General features: G+C 41.3%; 1 protein-coding gene across 1 annotated transcript in view; it reads left to right on the top strand.

The window, feature by feature from the left end:
• The first annotated feature begins 4281 nt into the window (after window positions 1-4281).
• LOC109902328 (calcium/calmodulin-dependent protein kinase type IV) overlaps window positions 4282-19585 on the top strand; it is a 32626-nt gene continuing 17322 nt past the window's right edge. The window contains exons 1-5 of the mRNA XM_020498598.2: window positions 4282-5225; window positions 7996-8074; window positions 8152-8214; window positions 8502-8584; window positions 9395-9467. Of these exons, the coding sequence (XP_020354187.2) occupies window positions 5119-5225; window positions 7996-8074; window positions 8152-8214; window positions 8502-8584; window positions 9395-9467 (405 nt within the window). The 5' untranslated portion in view covers window positions 4282-5118. The remainder of the gene's footprint in view (window positions 5226-7995; window positions 8075-8151; window positions 8215-8501; window positions 8585-9394; window positions 9468-19585) is intronic.

The raw sequence follows: 19585 nt of genomic DNA on the forward strand, positions 1-19585 counted from the left end.
TGAAAAGAAGGAAGCCTGTACAGAATAAAAATATTACAAAACATGCGTCCTGTTTGCAACAAGGCAAAAAAGTAATAATGCAAAAAAATGTGGCAAAGCAATTAACTTTTTATCCTGGATACAAAGTGTTACAGTATGTTTGAGGCAAATCCAATACAACACATTACTGAGTACCACTCTCCATATTTTCAAGCATAGAGGTGGCTGCAGCATTTTATGGGTATGCTTGTAATCGTTAAGGACAGAAGTTTTTCAGGATAAAAAAAGAAACGTAATGGAGCGAAGCACAGGTAACATCCTAGAGGAAGTCCTTACTCTGCTTTCCACCAGACACTCGGAGATGAATTCACCTTTTCAGCAGGACAATAACCTAAAACACAAGGCCAAATCTGCACTGCAGTTGCTTACCAAGAAGACAGTAAATGTTCCTGAGTGTCTGAGTTACAGTTCTGACTTTAGTCTGCTTGAAAATCTGTGGCAAGACCTAAAAAATGGTTGTCTAGCAATGATCAACAACCAATTTGACAGAGCTTGATTCTAACAAAGGTGATTCCAACATGTATTCACTCAGGGGCTTCAATACTTATCGAATCAAGATTTAGTGTTTTATTTTTCATTCATTTTTCATTTTTTATTTTTTACAAATGTTGGAATACTTCTTCCACTTCAACATTTTGTGTAGACCATTGACAAAAAATGACAATTAAATCCATTTTAATCCCACTTTGTAACACAAAAAAATTAAAAAGTCAAAGGGTGTGAGTACTTTCTGAAGGTACTGTACTAAGCAGTACCCCACCCTCGTGTGCAGTAAATACATTGATCTGATTAATTAGATTGAATGCAACCTCATCTTTGAGGACTGCAACCATCACAGAATCTACAACTCAATAACCCCTTTTTCTAAATACATGGTTGCTATAGGATTCTGATGGGCAAGTGTGAAATCACATTTTATCAAAAGTGAGTTCAACTTTCAAAAGGGAGGTCAGCATTACTTCCTGGAAAGTACGCCAATTTCAGATTGTGATACGTCATTATGAAGCTCTGAATCTGTACTTTTATTAATTGCAAATAAATAGAAAATCAACAAATCTGAAGTTGAGAATCATTGCCCTTGTTGAGTCACATTTCTTTGGTCTTTGATTGAGGTCCAAAGCACACTGACAAAGTCGTTATACAAAGTATTTGGCATCATATTATAATATTTCAAGAAAAACTATTTATAAAGAGAGTACATTAATAGTACTCCTGATCAGATGACCTCACAAAATCCTTTTAAATTATTATAATTTTTTAGTCTCTATTCACAAATGAGCCCATTATTCCCTTCTGCCTCCCCTCAGGATGCTCAGAGGATTTAATGCTACATTTTAGTCCGAAGAGTCTCAATGTGGTAGCATCTCTGCACCTGCTGCTTCAAACAACCAGAAGCTCCCGGGCTTGGAGATGTGTACTGGCGAAGAAACATCTGAACAGCTGATAGCAACTGTCCAGCAACCCTACCCACTCAGCCGCTACCCAGATGGTCATGTGCCGTCGAAATCTTCGCTCTCTCTCCCCCACTACTCTCTCCTCTTCTATCCTATCATCTCGTCCTTCTGCTAAATCCTTCTCACTCCTGTCTCCTAACTCTGCCTCTTCGACCCTACTCTCTTCCCTTTCTGCCTCATTTGACTCCCACTGTCCCCTTTCCTCCTGGCCAGCCGAACCCGCCATTCCTGCACCGTGGATGAGTGGCCGTGTCCAAATACCCATACTTGCGTCCTAAATAGGAGGTCGTTTTGAGTATGCAAAAAAAGAAAGTCTCATAGTATGTGAAATTTTGAAAATCTACTATACTTTAAATGCCAGGATGTCATACTCATTTCAGAATTCCCTGCACACTATTGAGGAAGATAATAGTTTTTCACAACCACATGTGTTCGACAACAGCTGATAATCAGAATAGGGGATGCGCCCTACCAGAATACATGAATAGCGGGGAGCAAGCATGATTGCACATTTCATGACACCTTCTTAGTATGGATGAGTAGTATGTTGATATTTGTTGCTAACTACAAACATTTTTACTAAATAGTATGTTTCAAATAGTTTGTAGTAAGATTCGTACACAGTATGCAGTTTAAGTATGTAGCCAGATTTCGGACACGGCCAATGACTCACTGCGTGTTCAGAGAACAGGGCTGAGGGAAGCTGAGTGAAAATGGAGGGAAACTAAACTTCTGGAGGACCCATCATCCTGCCACTTCCTCATCTCTACCTTCTCTTCTGTGTCTGCTGATAAATTCCAAGTCTCTTTTCCACCTTCTGCTCCCTCCTTAATCGAACCCACAAATGCTGATGCTCCAGATACTCAACTAATCTAAAGGCCAGTTTTATTGCTTCTTTAATCAGGACAACAATTTTCAGCTGTGCTAACATAATTGCAAAGGGGTTTTCTAATGATCAATTAACCTTTTTAAATTTATAAACTTGGATTAGCTAACACAACGTGCCATTGGAACACAGGAGTGATGGTTGCTGATAATGGGCCTCTGTAAGCCTATGCGGATACTCCATTAAAAATCTGCTGTTTCCAGCTACAATAGTAATTTACAACATTTACAATGTCTACACTGTATTTCTGATCAATTTGGTGTTATTTTTAATGGACAGAAAAATGTGATTTTCTTTCAAAAACAAGGACATTTCTAAGTGACCACAAACTTTTGAACGGTAGTGTATATATAATTCCAACAATAAGTCCAAAAATGGATGTAGCAACTACAGATTGCCCGTTTAAGTCTTTCAAAAGTTTGCAATAAAAATTTAGCAATAAAAGCCCAACTTCTATTCCATAGCCTGAGATCCGCACTGTGCAGCTGTGGCAAGAGAGCATTTTTCACTTGCTGACTGTCCACTGGTTTCAAAAACAATGATTGATAGGCAGTTTAAACTTCTTGAATTAAACAATTATTGGGTTCAAATACACATTTAGATTTGTGAACAGCCGTCCACAACAACAATCCGTAAGGCGCAAATAGCTAAATGAGAGAGCAGCAGTGTGATTAGCATCAATGCGCTATGTAGATATCAATAATAAGTGATATCCGTATCGCCGTAGACTACAACACTGATGTCACCTTTACCTCCAAGCGTTTATTAAAGTTGGATAATCTTTGGATGCCGACAGCAGTCGTAACATTCGAAGACATAGCTTGGACTGTAGCCTACAAAAGCATATTCCTGCTCTTTTCCCGCGATCCATCAAACACATTTGATGTGTCATCATAGTGGTCTCTGACTTCGGGTCAGACTCGCTCAGGTGGAACAAATGTACCCCTTTTTTCAATGTTGAATTGAATGTCATTGAGAAAAAAGAGAGAAGTGTCAAAGACTTTTTTCGCAAACCTCCTTTCTGAATTTAAAAGTAATCCTCGAAGTAATCATGTCGTTTTTCAAAAGTATCTGTACTCTCATTACAATAGTTTTGCTGGTAATATATCGGATTACTGTTACCGTTTTTTGTAATCCCTTACATGTAACGGATCCGTTACTCTCAAACCATGCATACCCGTCGTGCGTCATTGCTTATTTCTAGTATGTTTATTGATCATGAAAAGCATGCCGATACTTGCTGTGTAACTCTGAAGATAGAGCTAAATGTGGAATACTCGTTAATGTGTCTTTCTGACTATGCACTTCAAGAGGTGATGATATTTAAACCAAATAGTTATAACATGCATTCAGCAATCCCCTCAAAAACAGCAAGTAGTTGTCAGTGGTTTTAGCGGAGCTGGAGTTATCCTTGCCCCCCAGCAGTCAAATCAAACGCTCTACACCATATTGATAACGACCTATAATAACCACCGAGTTGATGCGGCTGAACTCAGCATGCATACAGTACACAGCAGAACATGATTATCACATGAAACATTCAGACTATTATTCTATCATTTCACCCCTTTCTAGTAAAGATAATGAAGCCAAATATTAGACATGGGGTTCCCTCCACACATCAGTTAATTAAAAGACATTGCCAGCGTTGTTGACATCCAAAATCAGTCGAGTATTTTCAGAATGGTCTGCTCGTTGAAGGTTGCATATACCCTATACAATGCCATATGTGGACCAAGGCTTTACAGGTGGGATACACGCGTAATAACATGGTTTTGATTGACTGTTTTGACTACCAATTGCAGCGCAGATTGTGATTGTGGTGAAAATGCAACTGATTGGAAGAAATCTGTGGAGGGCGTGGAGCTGAGATTCCCTCTAGCCCCCCCAACACCGAAAACACCAGCCTAACCGCCACCACCTACCCAACCCAAACCGAGGATGAAAGAAATACCAAATATTGTATAGCGAGCAGATCATTGGATGGGCGTTCATAAAGACCAATAGTGCAGCCTGCATCAGCCGCGAGACGAAATCTATATTTTGCCAAATTGTAAGACAGCAACTACATAAACATATTGACGGATCATGATTTAATTAGTACAATAAGGCTTTCTACCTCGGACCATGGAATATTCTTTATCACGAACCTCAGACGCTACTGGGATCATGGACAATTGAGGTGGTTCGTTGCATGATATAGTGATGTTTTAATTAGTGAGCTGTCGTGGGTGGGATTGTGCTGCAGAAGATCAAAGCCTAGGCTACTAGGTTAATGGATTCGGGCACTCACACAGGGAGGCCTGATGGAAGCTGCGACACATTTGGATATGGCACAGTAAACTTCGAGTAAAGGATAGCTATGAATGCGCGAATGAAATTGTGTCGATATATTGCAATAATAGAATAATAATGGCTGTTTTTTTGTAATGTGGTATATAGCATAGTGACTAAGGGTGAGATGTAAAGCGAAGCCTGCAGGATTTTGATATCGGAGCTAACTATATATTTCGCTGCTTTACTGGAAACGTAAACATCCGGATTATCTTTGATCTTTGACTTAATATAACGGTGAGAGTAGTTAACCAACTACAACTCAACAACACAGGACTAATGCCTTCTCTTCCTTCTATTTAAACGGAGAATTACGTTTTAATCTTAAAAAGAGGGCAAGTAGTGTGAGTTTGGGCTTTGCGCTCCTCAGGAATCCTGTGTGTTGTGTGATTGGCCAACATCAACATGCCAACCTCACGCTCCGGTGCCACCCCGGTGGAATACTGGGTCGATGGCTCGCGCCGAGATGTCTCCATGGATGAGTTTTACACCATGGGTCCAGAACTGGGAAGGTAGAGTACTGTAGTCTGTGCCTTTATTGACTCTAATGCATGCAGTAAATACCACCAGCATCATGACCTTCATAACTATCAAAAGGGCTTGTTTCTGGTTCATGTACTGCAGAAAAACATATCAGTGGAATTTCATCCAATAGTATTTCATTAGGTTATGGCTATAGCTAGAGTGTACATTTTGAATTACCATGTTTACAATTTCAGTATTTATCTACTGTGTATTACACATGGATTAGGTTTGATTCTCTGACAGGACAGACAGAACACATATTTTAGACCAGTTCAGAACGAGGTATCAATTGCAAATGCATAGTTCAGCACCATGGACAGCTCCTCCTGTTAACAAGTGACAATTTCTCTCCCATCATCTCACCTCATAAGTAGCCTACTAACCTTGATGCCAAGACACAATCAACATGTGTCAAAACATGATCTTCACTCTGTCAGAGGGGTAAACAGCCCACTGTGTTTGCTATGGATATGACCTGGCTTAGCACTGGACAACAGTGAAACGTGAAGGGATTAGTGCAAGTATGGAGGAAACAGGTGTTACGGACCATTTTCAGAGGCTCTATATGGAATCTCCCACTACCTCTGACCCCTCCCCTCCCCTCCATCCACACGAGTCTGGCTTAAGTACACTCTTACATCACATCCAGATTGACAATGTCAATATTTGTCACTTGGAGTGGGTGTCAGTGGTCTGTTGAAGTTTGGGGGTCTGACTGACAGATGGAGTGGCAATTGGAGCCCTTCTGGGTATTCATGCGTTTGATGAAGACATTCGTCAGCAAGCGTAAACAATGATATCCCACCATGTCCATGGTTCTGACTCAAAACACCGGCTCACTGTAATTGCTAATTCACACTAAAGGGGGAAAAATAATCTATGCCAAGCAGAGCTGTACTGCACTGGCCTGGTTACACATCCGCCGTAGTTGCTGGGACAGTGTGAGAGAATATCTGAAACGGCACAGTGCATTTAGGGTTGGCCATATAATGTGAATCAGGTGTCATATTTCCGTTGGATATACTGTGGAACAGTATGCAGCACCAATGCGCCTGTGCCTTTATATGAAACCTTATTTCACGCCACACTTAAATGTATGTAACAGTTCTCTTCTCCTCACCCGCAACTGCATGTATAATGGACAGGTACCCATTTTGTCCCTTCGGGAGTTCCGTGTGAGACAGCAGGGAGAGATCTCACTGTCAGTGGTATAACAAACTGTATACCAAGTGTTCAGAAAGCTGTCCGCACGTCCCTTTACAGGACTCAAACCCATAACACTAGATCCAAATGATATGGTTATTACTTAAAGTAGGGCCACCGTTTGCTAGAATTAGCAGTAACAATTGAACACCAACAGTGCATATTGACTCAGATACGGACATTTACTGAATGAATCATCTGTGATCGACATTTGAGGATCCATCTACAGTCGGCAGATCGATCGTAAACAATAGGCCAGTTCAGCCACTGGTACTTGCTTCATGCACGTAAACATACACAGCTTACTCTCAGCTTCCCCCAACCTCCCCATATAAGGGTGTGCACAGTTGTTAGGGGTCTACTTTTCAAGGAGAGTTGTCCTGGTTACCAAGGAGACCCTACAGCTATGAGAGTGGTGTCGAGAGGGCTGGGGGATGATTATGCCTGGATTGTATTAGCAGTAGCAGGACTGCTGGAGAAACAGGGAATCATTTCCTAAGCAGGGCAAATGCTGAGTGCCCCCATAGGGATACTACTGAGGGGAAGTCCCAGATTAGATAGCTGCTGGCTGCTGCCAGTACTCCCTCCTTATTCCACTGTGTGGTTTTATTCTGACCGCCCTCTTAATAACGACCTAGTTCAGTTTTACACAATACACATCCGATTCTAATTGACCAAAATACCAGTTATGCTGGCGGTATTGAATAGTAATGATTGTACACATGTACATATCGATAGCTCACTTGATGATGGTATACCGGTATCGAAGCGGATTAGTAAATCCCGAGAAAATACTATTGCTACAAAGGCCTCTATTTCTTCAACGGCTCAACTGAATTTGAACACACATTGATAAAAACAAATTATACCTTTCAATGTTGAGATATACCAAAATACAGATATGAAACAGTGTGACTCTACTGATGAACGTATATCATATAGATAGAGCACCAGAACACATAACCATCTGTATGTGTGAGGTCATATAGACTGTTCAAGTGAAGCAAGATACATGTGGTGCTCCAGTTGTCCTAGGCAACCCACAGCTCAGCTGCTGCTGTGTCTTCTGCTGCTACTGCTTTCCCTAGTTCGAACGAATAAAGATACACGCTGGGCCAGGGCATTATCTCTAGATTCCCAAGTCGATTTAAAAGCAACAGACAACACGAGACAGCCCAGTCACGTATTAACAGATTACTCGCGGTTTCAGCTCGTACTTAGTGCTACCCTCTGCCCTCTCATGTAAATCGTGCCATGGCTTTGAAATACTTTCTTTTCCTGTATGTTTTCCTCCACAACTGTTTGATTTATCAGTGTTAGCAATAAGCATGTAGATGGATGCTGCATCGAATGGTTCACCGTGGAGTTATTGTAGTGCTTGAGGTGGATGTCAGCTTTTGAGTGTTACGTTTGATGAGCAAATGACATTATACTTACTTATGATTCATAAGCAGTTCATGAGTAGAACTTGAGATACAATGCTGAATCATTGCCCCATGGAGAGAACCATATAAATCGTAGCCGTCGACGTTGACCGATTTACCTTCTTCCTAGGGGGGCCACGTCAGTGGTGTTTCGCACAGAGGAGAAGAAGACACAGAAGCCCTATGCTGCAAAGGTCCTCAAGAAGACTGTGAGTCCATCGGCCATTTTATAGTTACACTGACAGGATCATAATGGGGGCTCTCATTCTCGTTCTTCCCATTTCAGATCGACAAAAAAATAGTGCGGACTGAAATTGGTGTCCTGCTGCGACTTTCCCACCCGAATATTGTAAGAGGTCACTTTATTTGATCCAATACGCCGCTTATAAACATTAAAATGTTATCTTTTCTCAGGCCATGATGGACATGAATAATAGTGGTGACTTGTAGGATACTAGCAACTCCAATGTTTTTGATATGTTGTATTGTTAAAAAAAAAATGTTTCTAAGAATGTGAATTAAAGGAACATTAATGGGGACTATAGTAACATGGATGTTTTTTATTATGTCTTTGTCAACATTTTTGGCGAGTTCTCAATCTCGTCTTCCCCACTACCTGTGGCTTTTGGACCTCAGATCCGCCTGAAGGAGATCTTTGAGACAGAGACAGACATCGCCCTCATCTTGGAGCTGGTAACTGGAGGGGAACTCTTTGACAGGTGCTTAAGCCCAAAATATACCACCCTTACGATCCCCGTCTCAACCCTATATCCCTGCTGAAATTGGTTTCACTTCGGCGAGGCCAGAGGTGGAGTCAGTGGCCTCACTCAGTCCCCCTGTTCCATTCGCCTGCTTTGTCATTAGCAGCAATTTATGACACAGGCGTTATTGAGATGTAGAGCATAAAAGGAATAGAAAATTATGTTTGTAATGGCCCTCACCAGCACTGTTGCCAGGAAACCGATTAGAACACTGTGGTTTGAGCAAATACCCCACCCATCTGTAAAACTCATCATGAATAATCAATATGAGTCTGTTTCTCAATTTTTTTATTGTTTTTGTATAATAGCCAAATTAAATTGTCTGTTAAACTCGTTATCCTCCTATCATCTTATAGGCTTATGAATGTTTGACAGTAACAAGTACCTATTATCGGGTCTGTGACAATACCAGTATCGCAATATTTCTTCCATGGCAAAAATGAAAACACAAAGCACACTATTTGGTCCTTTAAAAACCTAGTGTTTGTAAAATACTGTGTGCTGTAGCTTGGAAAATAAATACAATAAATACATGTGACTTGATGTTTGTTCCCAACATTAGGGCTGTTTTCCTAAATACATTCAACTCGCTTCGTGTTTTGTTTCCTTGCCACAATACTAACGAGTATCGCGGTACTGGTATCGTCCCGGCCCTATTATTTTCCCTCACTACAGAGTTGAGGGCCCGCTCTCTTCCAAAGTGGGGTATTTGAACCCTGTGTAACGTTTGAACAGTGTTTGACCGTTAGGCTCTTTCTGCCCTTTTAGGATTGTGGAGAGAGGCTACTACAGTGAGAGAGATGCTGCCCATGTCATCAAGCAGATTCTGGAGGCAGTGGCGGTAAGATATGTGATTGAATGGACACTGATGGGCTATGGAGTAGAAATGTGCCTTATTTCACCAAATGCTTTGGAATTTGCTAAGAATTCTGAGATGCACAGCACCCCCCTCTATGCAGAGAAGAGAGAGTAGAGACGCTGTTGCTGCAATATGTTTTGTCTTTCACTATGGTGGCAATCATCTTAACACTTATTTTTCTTAAAACTGCATTGTTTGGTTAAAAGGGCTTGTAAAAGTAAGCATTTCACTGTGAGGTTGTTGTATTCGGCGCACGTGACAAATGAAATTTGATTTGATCTGCAGTAGCTTCAATAGAAAACAGGTCAACATGGAGCTGAGAGACTTTTCAGTGTTGTCATTTTGATGAGGCTTGTTCAGTTGAGACAGGTCTCTTATCCGTACTTTGCATAGGGAAATGCACATACTTTTAGGCTTAATATTCCATTTGTTTCAGGTTTGGTCTTATCTGTGTCCAGCACTGCACACACTTCTAAAGTCTAATCGCATTTTAGCATAAAGTTCAATATGCTTCCTATTTCATATTTCCAGTGAGCTAGTATGTGCAGTCAGTCGCAGGCAGCGCTGAGCCCTGTTGCAGGCAGAATGATATCTCCCAAAAATAGAGCATGATTATTTTGTCAGTGGAAAAATGCCACTAAACATTGTTTTGGGGTTTAAGACTTGGCAATGGCACCAATGAATGTTAACCAGAAGATTAGTGTGAGAGCCTTTATTTAGAAATACAAAATGTATTGTAATCCCAGAATACAAGCAGCTAAGGGCTTGGCTGGACACAGCCACACACACACACGTGGTAGATGTGGGTCAGATGTGGCATCGGTCTCAGCTAGAGGAATGACGGATGTGTGTGTGTGAACGTACTTGTGTTTGAGTGACTGTGTGTGTGTGTATCCGTGCGTATGTGTGTTTGGTGAGCTGAAAGTGTGAAATAATCCTCTCAGAGAGCCATAGCAATTCTTTTTAACAGCCTCTTAATCTTCTGACCAAGAGAGGCAGCAGGCAGCAGGAATGTGGGCTGCCTGTTATGTAACAGTGCTAGCGAGTGCGTGCCTGTGTGATCAAGCCGCTGCTGTGATGCCCATATGGCCACTGCTTTCGTTTTCTAAATAAGGATGTGACAAGTGGAGAATAAAAAAAATTGTAAACAGCAATTTATCTATCGGTTTTCCCAGTTTAGAATTGTATGCATTTTTCTTATCGCTCCATATGAATTCGCAATGCAAAATATGGTCCTACTGCATCCTATTGCATATGACCACTAGGGGGCAATGACGTTCTTTCTACTCGACAACAGAGCTCGCCTTGTAGATACACACAGCGAGGCGTGGCTTAATATGGCCACGCCCCCCGAGTAGGGTACTCCCGTTACTCCCATGGGATTAGCCTAATTTTGGTGTCATCCCAAGATAACTAGTGACGCTTTTTTGTCGTTTCAAGAAACGCTTTCAGCAGCTTCACGTGTCGTTGTTAACACACTTGGCAGTCACAACAACAAACGATTTGCATGATACTTATTCTGCCACTCCAATTTGTTACCCGACCTGCTAACACTGACAGTAAAAGCTGCCACATTATACTTAAGTCACTGTTTGTTAACCCTTAGCGTTTTCGCCGGTTAGCTGACTGGCTAGCGAGAGAAGTTAATCTCGATCTAATTCGCTAGTCTTAGATATGTTGCGTAACTACTTCCCGTCTTCGCCTGCCCTTTGAACGGTCTAGGTACTTGGAAAAGTTTAATCCTGTTGGCTTGCCTATACAGTGCCTTCGGAAAGTATTTAGACCCCTTGACTTTTTCCACATTTTGTTACGTTACAGCCTTATTCTAAAATGGATTAAATTTTTAAAAATGCCTCAATCTCTACCCCTTAATGACAAAGCGAAAATAGTTTTTTATACATTTGTGCAAAAAACAAAAATACCACATTTACATAAGTATTCAGACCCTTGCTATGAGACACGAAATTGAGCTCAGGTGCATCCTGTTTGCATTGATCATCCTTGAGATGTTTCTACAACTTGATCGGAATCCACCTGTTGTAAATTCAATTGATTGGACATGATTTGGAAAGGCACACAACTGTCTATATAAGGTACCACAGTTGACAGTGCATTTTAGAGCAAAAACAAAGCCATGAGGTCAAAGGAATTGTCCGTAGAGCTCCGAGACACAGTGGCCTCCATCATTCTTAAATGGAAGAAGTTTGGAACCCCCAAGACTCTTCCTAGAGCTGGCCGCTTGGCCAAACTGAGCAATCAGGGGAGAAGGCTCTTGGTCAGGGAGGTGACCAAGAACCCAATGGTCACTCTGACAGCTCTAGAGATGGGAGAACCTTCCAGAAGGACAACCATCTCCGCAGCACTCCACCAATCAGGCCTTTATGGTAGAGTGAAGCCACTCCTCTGGAAAAGGCACATGACAGCCCACTTGGAGTTTGCCAAAAGCACCTAAAGACTCTCAGACCATGAGAAACAAAATTCTCTTGTCTGATGAAACCAAGATTAAACTCTTTGGCCTGAATGCCAGGCGTCATGTCTGGAGGAAACCTGGCACCATCCCTACTGTGAAGCACGGTGATGGCAGCATCATGCTGTGGGGATGTTTTTCAGTGGCAGGGACTGGGAGACTAGTCAGGATCGAGGCAAAGATGAATGGAGCAAAGTACAGTGAGATCCTTGATGAAAACTTGTTCCAGAGTGCTCAAGTCCTCAGACTGTGGCGAAGGTTCACCTTCCAACAGGACAACAACCCTAGCACACAGCCAAGACAACGCAGGAGTGTCTTCCGGACAAGTCTCCAAATGTCCTTCAGTGTCCCAGCCAGAGTCCGGACTTGAACCCAATCGAACATCTCTGGAGAAACCTGAAAATAACTGCAGCAACACTCCCCATCCAACCTGACAGAGCTTGAGAGGATTTGCTAAGAAGAATGGGAGAAACTCCCCAAATACACGTGTGCCAAGCTTATAGTGTAGTGTCACACCCAAGAAGACTTGAGGCTGTAATCGCTGTCAAAGGTGCTTCAGCAAAGTACTGAGTAAAGGGTCTGAATACTTATGTAAATGTGTTTCACATTTTTTTTAATGCGGTATTTGTGTAGATTGACGAGGGGAAAAAAACAATTTAATACATTTTAGAATAAGGCTGTGACCTAACAAAATGTGAAAAAGTCAAGGGGTCTGAATACTTTCCAAAGCCACTGTATGTGCTTTCAACTTGCTGTAGACCAGCTGGGGAGATAGCCCTACCAAATGGCCCAAAGTAGCCTATGGCGATATTTCCACCTACTTGGTGGAATTTCCAGGTTTACACAGACAATACACATAGCTAGTTAGATACAAACAAGTGTTAGCTAGCGACTTACCGGTGTTGAAGTGCTTCGAACACACATAGATGTATCAAGTAACCGGAGCCCACAGCTTTCCATCATTATCGCGGCGTATAGTCTGAAATCATGAGGTTCGTTTAGCCTGGTCCTTAGGCAGTTGATGAAACTTAATTTGGTGGTCTTTTTTCCTGCTATTGTTCAAACAAACAAAATGGTATGCAACAGGTGAATAATGATAAGTGAGAAAGTTACAGATGCACAAATATCATACCCCCAAGACATGCTAACCTCTCATCATTACAATAACAGGGAAGGGGGGGGGGGGGGGGGGGGGTGTATGCTGTTTATGCCTCTGTAACTTTCTGACTCATCATTATTCCCAGTCGTTATCCGTAATCATGGTAGCGTCCACATTAATGTAGACACCCAAAGTCAGTAAACTACTTGCTAGATATCAATCAAATCTGGTATGTTTGTCATTGTAGTGAAATACTCCTTCTATGGAGGTTTTCGTATTGATATAGAACAAGACAAAAACAGCAATGCTTCTTCAATGGGACCTTAAACATGCTTTAAGGCACCTGTATTTATTTGTTTAAACCATAGAGAGCTTTCTGAAAAATTGCTGGGAAAAACCCGAAGTAATTGCAAAAGAGGACCAGAACCTATGATATGAATAATCAAGGACTTGGGACTATAAGGTTATATCCAGTGGCATCATTAAACCTGGGCTTCAGAGGTTTTTGATCCAGCCACGAGGTAAAAAGGTCTGATATGAGTTTCCGTAACCACACATCACTTGCTCTATATGCAGTATTAAAAAACATGTTTTACTGACAAATTATAGAACAGAGCAAATATGGATATTCAGAACTTCTTCCGAAAAAAGCTAGCAGGTTGAGCAAGTTGAGGCAGCAATGAATGAGGTGGAGGGCAGAAAAGCCAGAAAGAGTTCGCCACAGGTTTATAGCTAACGAGCTAGTCTCTCCCAACATAAAGGTTGGCTAATGCTAATAAGCTAGCGCTAGCGCACAGCATCCTTAAGCTATTGGGTGTCAGAGTTATTTAACAGTATATAGTGAATGAGCGCGCAAAGAATGTCGATACAAGTCATGATATTAAGACGAAGTGTTTATTTCCAGCAAGTGTATTTGTTGGGTTTCGTATCTGTAGCTAGCGTGTCGAGCTCAGACCGAAGATAATGTTTTGGGACTTCTGATAGTGTGGACTGAAGCGGAATTTTACGACAACATTATATTTAACCCTGTTTAAAGTGGTAGAACTGACAAAGTAAAATAATCATACAGGCCGTATTCCATTCTACTAGTAAACATGCATAGCTCATGTCTGTTATTTCCATATAGGCTATGTAACTATAAAAAAACAGCCATTTATTCACTTGCATTTATTCATTTGCAGTGGTCTGATACTCCTTCCATTTCAATATTATCGCTTGCACAGTGCTCCTTGGGATGTTTAAAGCTTGGGAAATCTTTTTGTATCCAAATCCGGCTTTAAATTATCTCGTATCTCGGACCTGCCTGGTGTGTTCCTTGTTCTTCATGATGCTCTCTGCGCTTTTAGCGGACCTCTGAGACTATCACAGTGCAGGTGCATTTATACGGAGATTTGATTACACACAGGTGGATTGTATTTATCATCATTAGTCATTTAGGTCAACATTGGATCATTCAGAGATCCTCACTGAACTTCTGGAGAGAGTTTGCTGCACTGAAAGTAAAGGGGCTGAATAATTTTGCACGCCCAATTTTTCAGTTTTTGATTTGTTAAAAAAGTTTGAAATATCCAATAAATGTCGTTCCACTTCATGATTGTGTCCCACTTGTTGTTGATTCTTCACAAAAAAATACAGTTTTATATCTTTATGTTTGAAGCCTGAAATGTGGCAAAAGGACGCAAAGTTCAAGGGGGCCGAATACTTTCGCAAGGCACTGTATATCATGTGTATGTGACGAATAATCAAACTTGAACTTAGAAGGGAAGGGCAGCCATGAAGAGAGGGGAAAAGATGGCCAGCTTTGTGGTTCGACTGAAGGTGAACAAAACAGTGAAAAATACAGAGGCCCTTAAGTTATCCTCAAAGGTTATGTAATCTTAACATCTCAAATGACCTGGTAGAAGTGACCAAATTAAATGAATAATAGAGGTCTTATAACTTATTCCATTGTACAGGTACATTTTTTTGTGCTCATGTCTCTTTATATTCATATAGTCTAGGGGTTATGTAGCTTGTTATCTATCATGTTTGGAGTTGTATTTCACTGTTACGTAGACACTTGAACATTTTTTCCTTACAGATTAGTTGCCCTGGTCGTGTCAGTATACGGTAACTGAAAAACCTGAAACCAACTATAAATTGTAGAAATTCATATACAAATATTAAAAGCATTTAATGAGAAAACTAAGAGGTGTGCAACATGAAAATATTGTCCAATTTACATGTGTAATTTATTGACGGTCCCTAACTAGCCCCAGAGATAGGCTATCCAAAGTCAAGTCGCACACCAGCCAGCTGAAGCTAATTGGTGAAAAAGATTGTCTAACTCCTCCCACCTGCGAACACACACACCCACATCAAATCACAACCCCGAAACCAGCTCGCGTTTAATTTCAGCCATGGCCGCTAGCCTTTGTTAATGAACCAAATCTGAAACGAGGCCAAATCAAGACGTGTAGTCGCCCTTTAAAACTAACTAAATGACATGTTGCACCCCTACCTTTCTAGCTTTCAGATGAGCAAAGGAGGACAGATGAGAACAGCAGTCCAGTGGAACACTTACAACAGCAGCAGCCAGGGGCAAATGGTAGGGAAAAGGATGATTTAGGTGACCCAGACACAGGCCCAAAACAAGTTCAGCTACCCCAGTACCCCAAACTAGAGACACACTAGACAAGACACAGAAACAGCAAAAGAAGAGGAAATGATGGAGAGTGAAACCAGACAAGACACATAGACAGCAATAGAAGAATAGGATATGATGGAGAGACACCAGAAGAACAGAACAGGCCATAAGAGAAGAGGATAGACAAACAAGACACTGAGACAGCAACAGACGAGGGCACATGGAAAGAGAATATAGGTGGATTGAGCACACAGACAGTCACACTTCATGCTTCTCTATAGGTTTTAATTCAGTTTTATTAGCACAAAATATAAGAGCTGAAATACAGACAGTGAAAAAGAAAAACATGGTTTACAAATCATTTGCAGGTGAGGTGAAAAAGCCTGTGAAATTACTATTAAAAACAGTTGTTTACTTTTATCCCCCATGCTGATCTTTGGGCTAAGCCCCCAATGTCTTCAAATCCTAGAAACGCCCCTGGTTCTATCTGCAAATGTATGGTTTTGAGAGAGTATTTTGCAAGTCTCAGATCTCATAACTGACATTTTGCGATGCCTTCCGATGTACTCAAAAAGTACATCAAAAATATTTGATTGACAATCCAGCATTTTGATTGACAACCCAGCATTGTGTGATTGGATTGCAGATAGAACATTGTAGCACCAAGTTCAAAGGTTTCAACACATTTTCTCATCGTGAATAGATTTTTTTCACACATCTGACTTATCTCACACGTGAAGGACCTCCTAAAGAACAACTCTCTGTGAATAACACTGTTTTTGGGTCAGGGATTTTTTTCTTAACATTAACAATCCTAATTTCGTTGAAGTTTTAACGTTCGCACCTCTATTTCTAAAGCATGCTTAACACTGGTGGCTGTGTGGTGGGATACATCTTATGTGTATCCCACTTATGTGTATCGCACTTATGTGTGCTCGCTCCAGGTTTTGAATCTGGGGGGAGTGGGCGTCGGTGCATCAGGTGTTTATGAGTGTGTGTGTGTGTGCATGACAGAGATAAGGGCTACTTTTACTTTCAGGATGTTGACATTTATGATTGCTGAGTGTATATGCTACCGCATGTATACATCATACCTGCCACGAAACAATCTTATGAGGAAGCTGCACAGAACCAATACAGTTTATTGCTTCTTATTGTGTAATTACATGATTTCTTTATTTGGCATATAGCCTCCGTGCATAGGGCATTCTGTGGGGTTACGGAGCACCGTTAATAGGTTTTGAGTCATAAACACCTATGCAGGGGCATTTTTAATGATCGCAAGCAGAGATAGAGGCCCAGCACTTTTTAATTACCGGCTATAAATACATTTTCATTTCATACATGTTTTTCAGTAATAGGCCAATGAAATAGGCCAATTTATTCAATACTCCATGAAACCATACAGGTATAAGTGACATAAGTGAGAACTAAGTTGGGGTCTCAACTTACTGTTGAGTTAGAATAGTAGAATACAAGTAGAAGGTGCAAGTTCGAATTTTGTTTGTGCATCAGGTATTTTTCTCTTATGTCAGTCATTGACAGTCATTCAGTTAGCCATGTCAGCTAACAATTTTTAGATTGGAAAATAGACTAGCCAGCCATCTAAACTTGTAGTAATACCGACCGGTCACACAGTGCGTGTGCCCAGGGGCCCTGACCTCCAGGGGGGCCTCCAGGGGGCCCCCTCTCATTGATTTTGTTAGTCAGTCTCACTCAGAAATCATGGCATAAGTCATTGTAAAATGGGTAGAATTGCAGGAAATTGACTTTAGAACGTCCATTTTTCTCTCCTACGTCAAGAGGGGGGGTGGGGCACTAAAATGTTTTGCCCGTGCGGTGGGGGAGTAGAAACAGCCCTGACTAACCATGGCATTTTCCCCTCACATTTTTCAAAATGAGCCAACAAATTTCTCAACATAATTTATCCTCAAGTCTGTGTGAAACTAATCACCATAGAGAACACCCCCCCCCATCTTTCTGTGCATGCTGTATCTAAGCAGCCTGCTCCCACTCTGTTTTTTTTTGTCATCTCATTAAAAAACGACATCTGTCAAAAGCCCCGGTACACAAATTTAATAAACCATCGACACCGCCATGACTCATTCGTACACTTTGGGCCCTCCCCAGCCATCCCAGCCCGGCTAGTGCACAGCAGCTCAGATTGTAATTTACAACCCTTCTCCCAGGCAGACAGAGAGCCAGAACATCTCAGGGGAGATGGGTTCAAAAGGTTCTGCGTGGAGGCCCATCAATAGCCAGCCTGGCAGGGGAGTGAAGAGTTTTCCATTAGAACTAATAGCAGTCAGGCTGGGCAGTTACTGCCCATTCTAGCTACAGTAGCTGATGGCAGACTTGGGGCTTAACCACAGGCTTTCTCTGAGACTTCGCTGGTTAATTTGCCGGAATGAGTCTAGGCGTTCACAGCCGGGAAGGGAAGTGTGCAATAATGACGAGAGCGTGGCGCCGCGTGGGTGTTGTTAGCCGCCCCGGGACTCACGGTGGAAACAGGGCTATATTTTGACTAGGTCATTATATGTCTCCTCCCAGGGCCTCTGTGTGTGGCTGATGAGGCCCAGTGGCATAGGTTACTAGAGAGGTCCTGACCTTATTACAATCATGTTAAGACCAGTGGTGGAAAAAGTACCCAATTGTCATACTTGAGTAAGAATAAAGATACCTTAATAGAAAATGAAAGTCACCCAGTAAAATACTACTTGAGTAAAAGTCTGAAAGTATTTGGTTTTAAAAGTACATGTAATTGCTCAATTATAGTAAAGTATCAAAAGTAAAAGTATAAACCATTTCAAATTCCTTATATGAAGCAAACCAGACGACACAATTATATTGTTTTTTAAATTCACGAGAGCGTGGCGCGCTCAAACAATCAGACATAATTTACAAACGAAGTGTGTGTGTGTTTAGTGAGTCCGCCAGATCAGAGGCAGTAGGGATGACCAGGGATACTCTCTTTATAAGTGAGTGAATGGAATATTTTCCTGTCCTGCTAAGCATTCAACATTTTACAAGTACTTTTGGGTGTCAGGGAAAATGTGTGGAGTAAAAAGGACATTTTCTTTAGGAATGTAGAAGTAGAAGTAAAAGTTGTCAATAATATAAATAGTAAAGTACAGATACCTCAAAAATGACATAAGGAGTACTTTAAAGTCTGGGCTGTCCGTCTTCTCTTTACACAAGTGTGACAGAGGTCTGCCTCTGTCATGGGGGTTCAACATAAGGAACTAAAGTCTAATTCAATCATCAACAAATGAAGAGACCTGTCAGGGTCAACACTGCAGAGAGCTACATCTAAATAACGGACAACCTTAGTCCTACCTGAAGTGCAAGTCCAAGGAAATGTGTAATCCAATGGAAAATAATTCAAGTCAATAAATGAATTAATAATAATCAGGGTTGGGGAGTAACGGATTACATGTAAGGGATTAACAAAGTAAAATGTTAACTGTAATCCATTATGTTACTAGCAAAAATATTGTAATCGGATTACAGATACTTTTGAAAAACTAGATTACTTCAAATTCAGAAAGGAAGTTTGCTAAAAAAAAAAAAACGCTACAGTCCAAGCTGTGTCTTCCAATGGTACGACTGCTGTCAGCATCCAAAGATTATCCAACTTGAATAAATGCTAAATCTTTGATTTAGTATGGTCAGGGCGTGAGTTGGGGTGGGCAGTCTGTTTGTTTTTTGAGTTCGGCCTAGTATGGTTCTCAATCAGAGGCAGCTGTCAATTGTTGTCCCTGATTGAGAATCATACTTAGGTAGCCTGGGTTTCACTTTTGGTTTGTGGGTGTTTGTTTCCGTGTGTGTGTTTGGGCCACAAGGTACTGTTTCGCTTTTGTAAATTCACGTTGTCATTTATTGTTTAGTGTTCTGAGTTTTAATTAAAA

The sequence above is a fragment of the Oncorhynchus kisutch genome, linkage group LG13 (assembly GCF_002021735.2).
Source record: "Oncorhynchus kisutch isolate 150728-3 linkage group LG13, Okis_V2, whole genome shotgun sequence".
NCBI classification, from domain to species: Eukaryota; Metazoa; Chordata; class Actinopteri; order Salmoniformes; family Salmonidae; genus Oncorhynchus; species Oncorhynchus kisutch.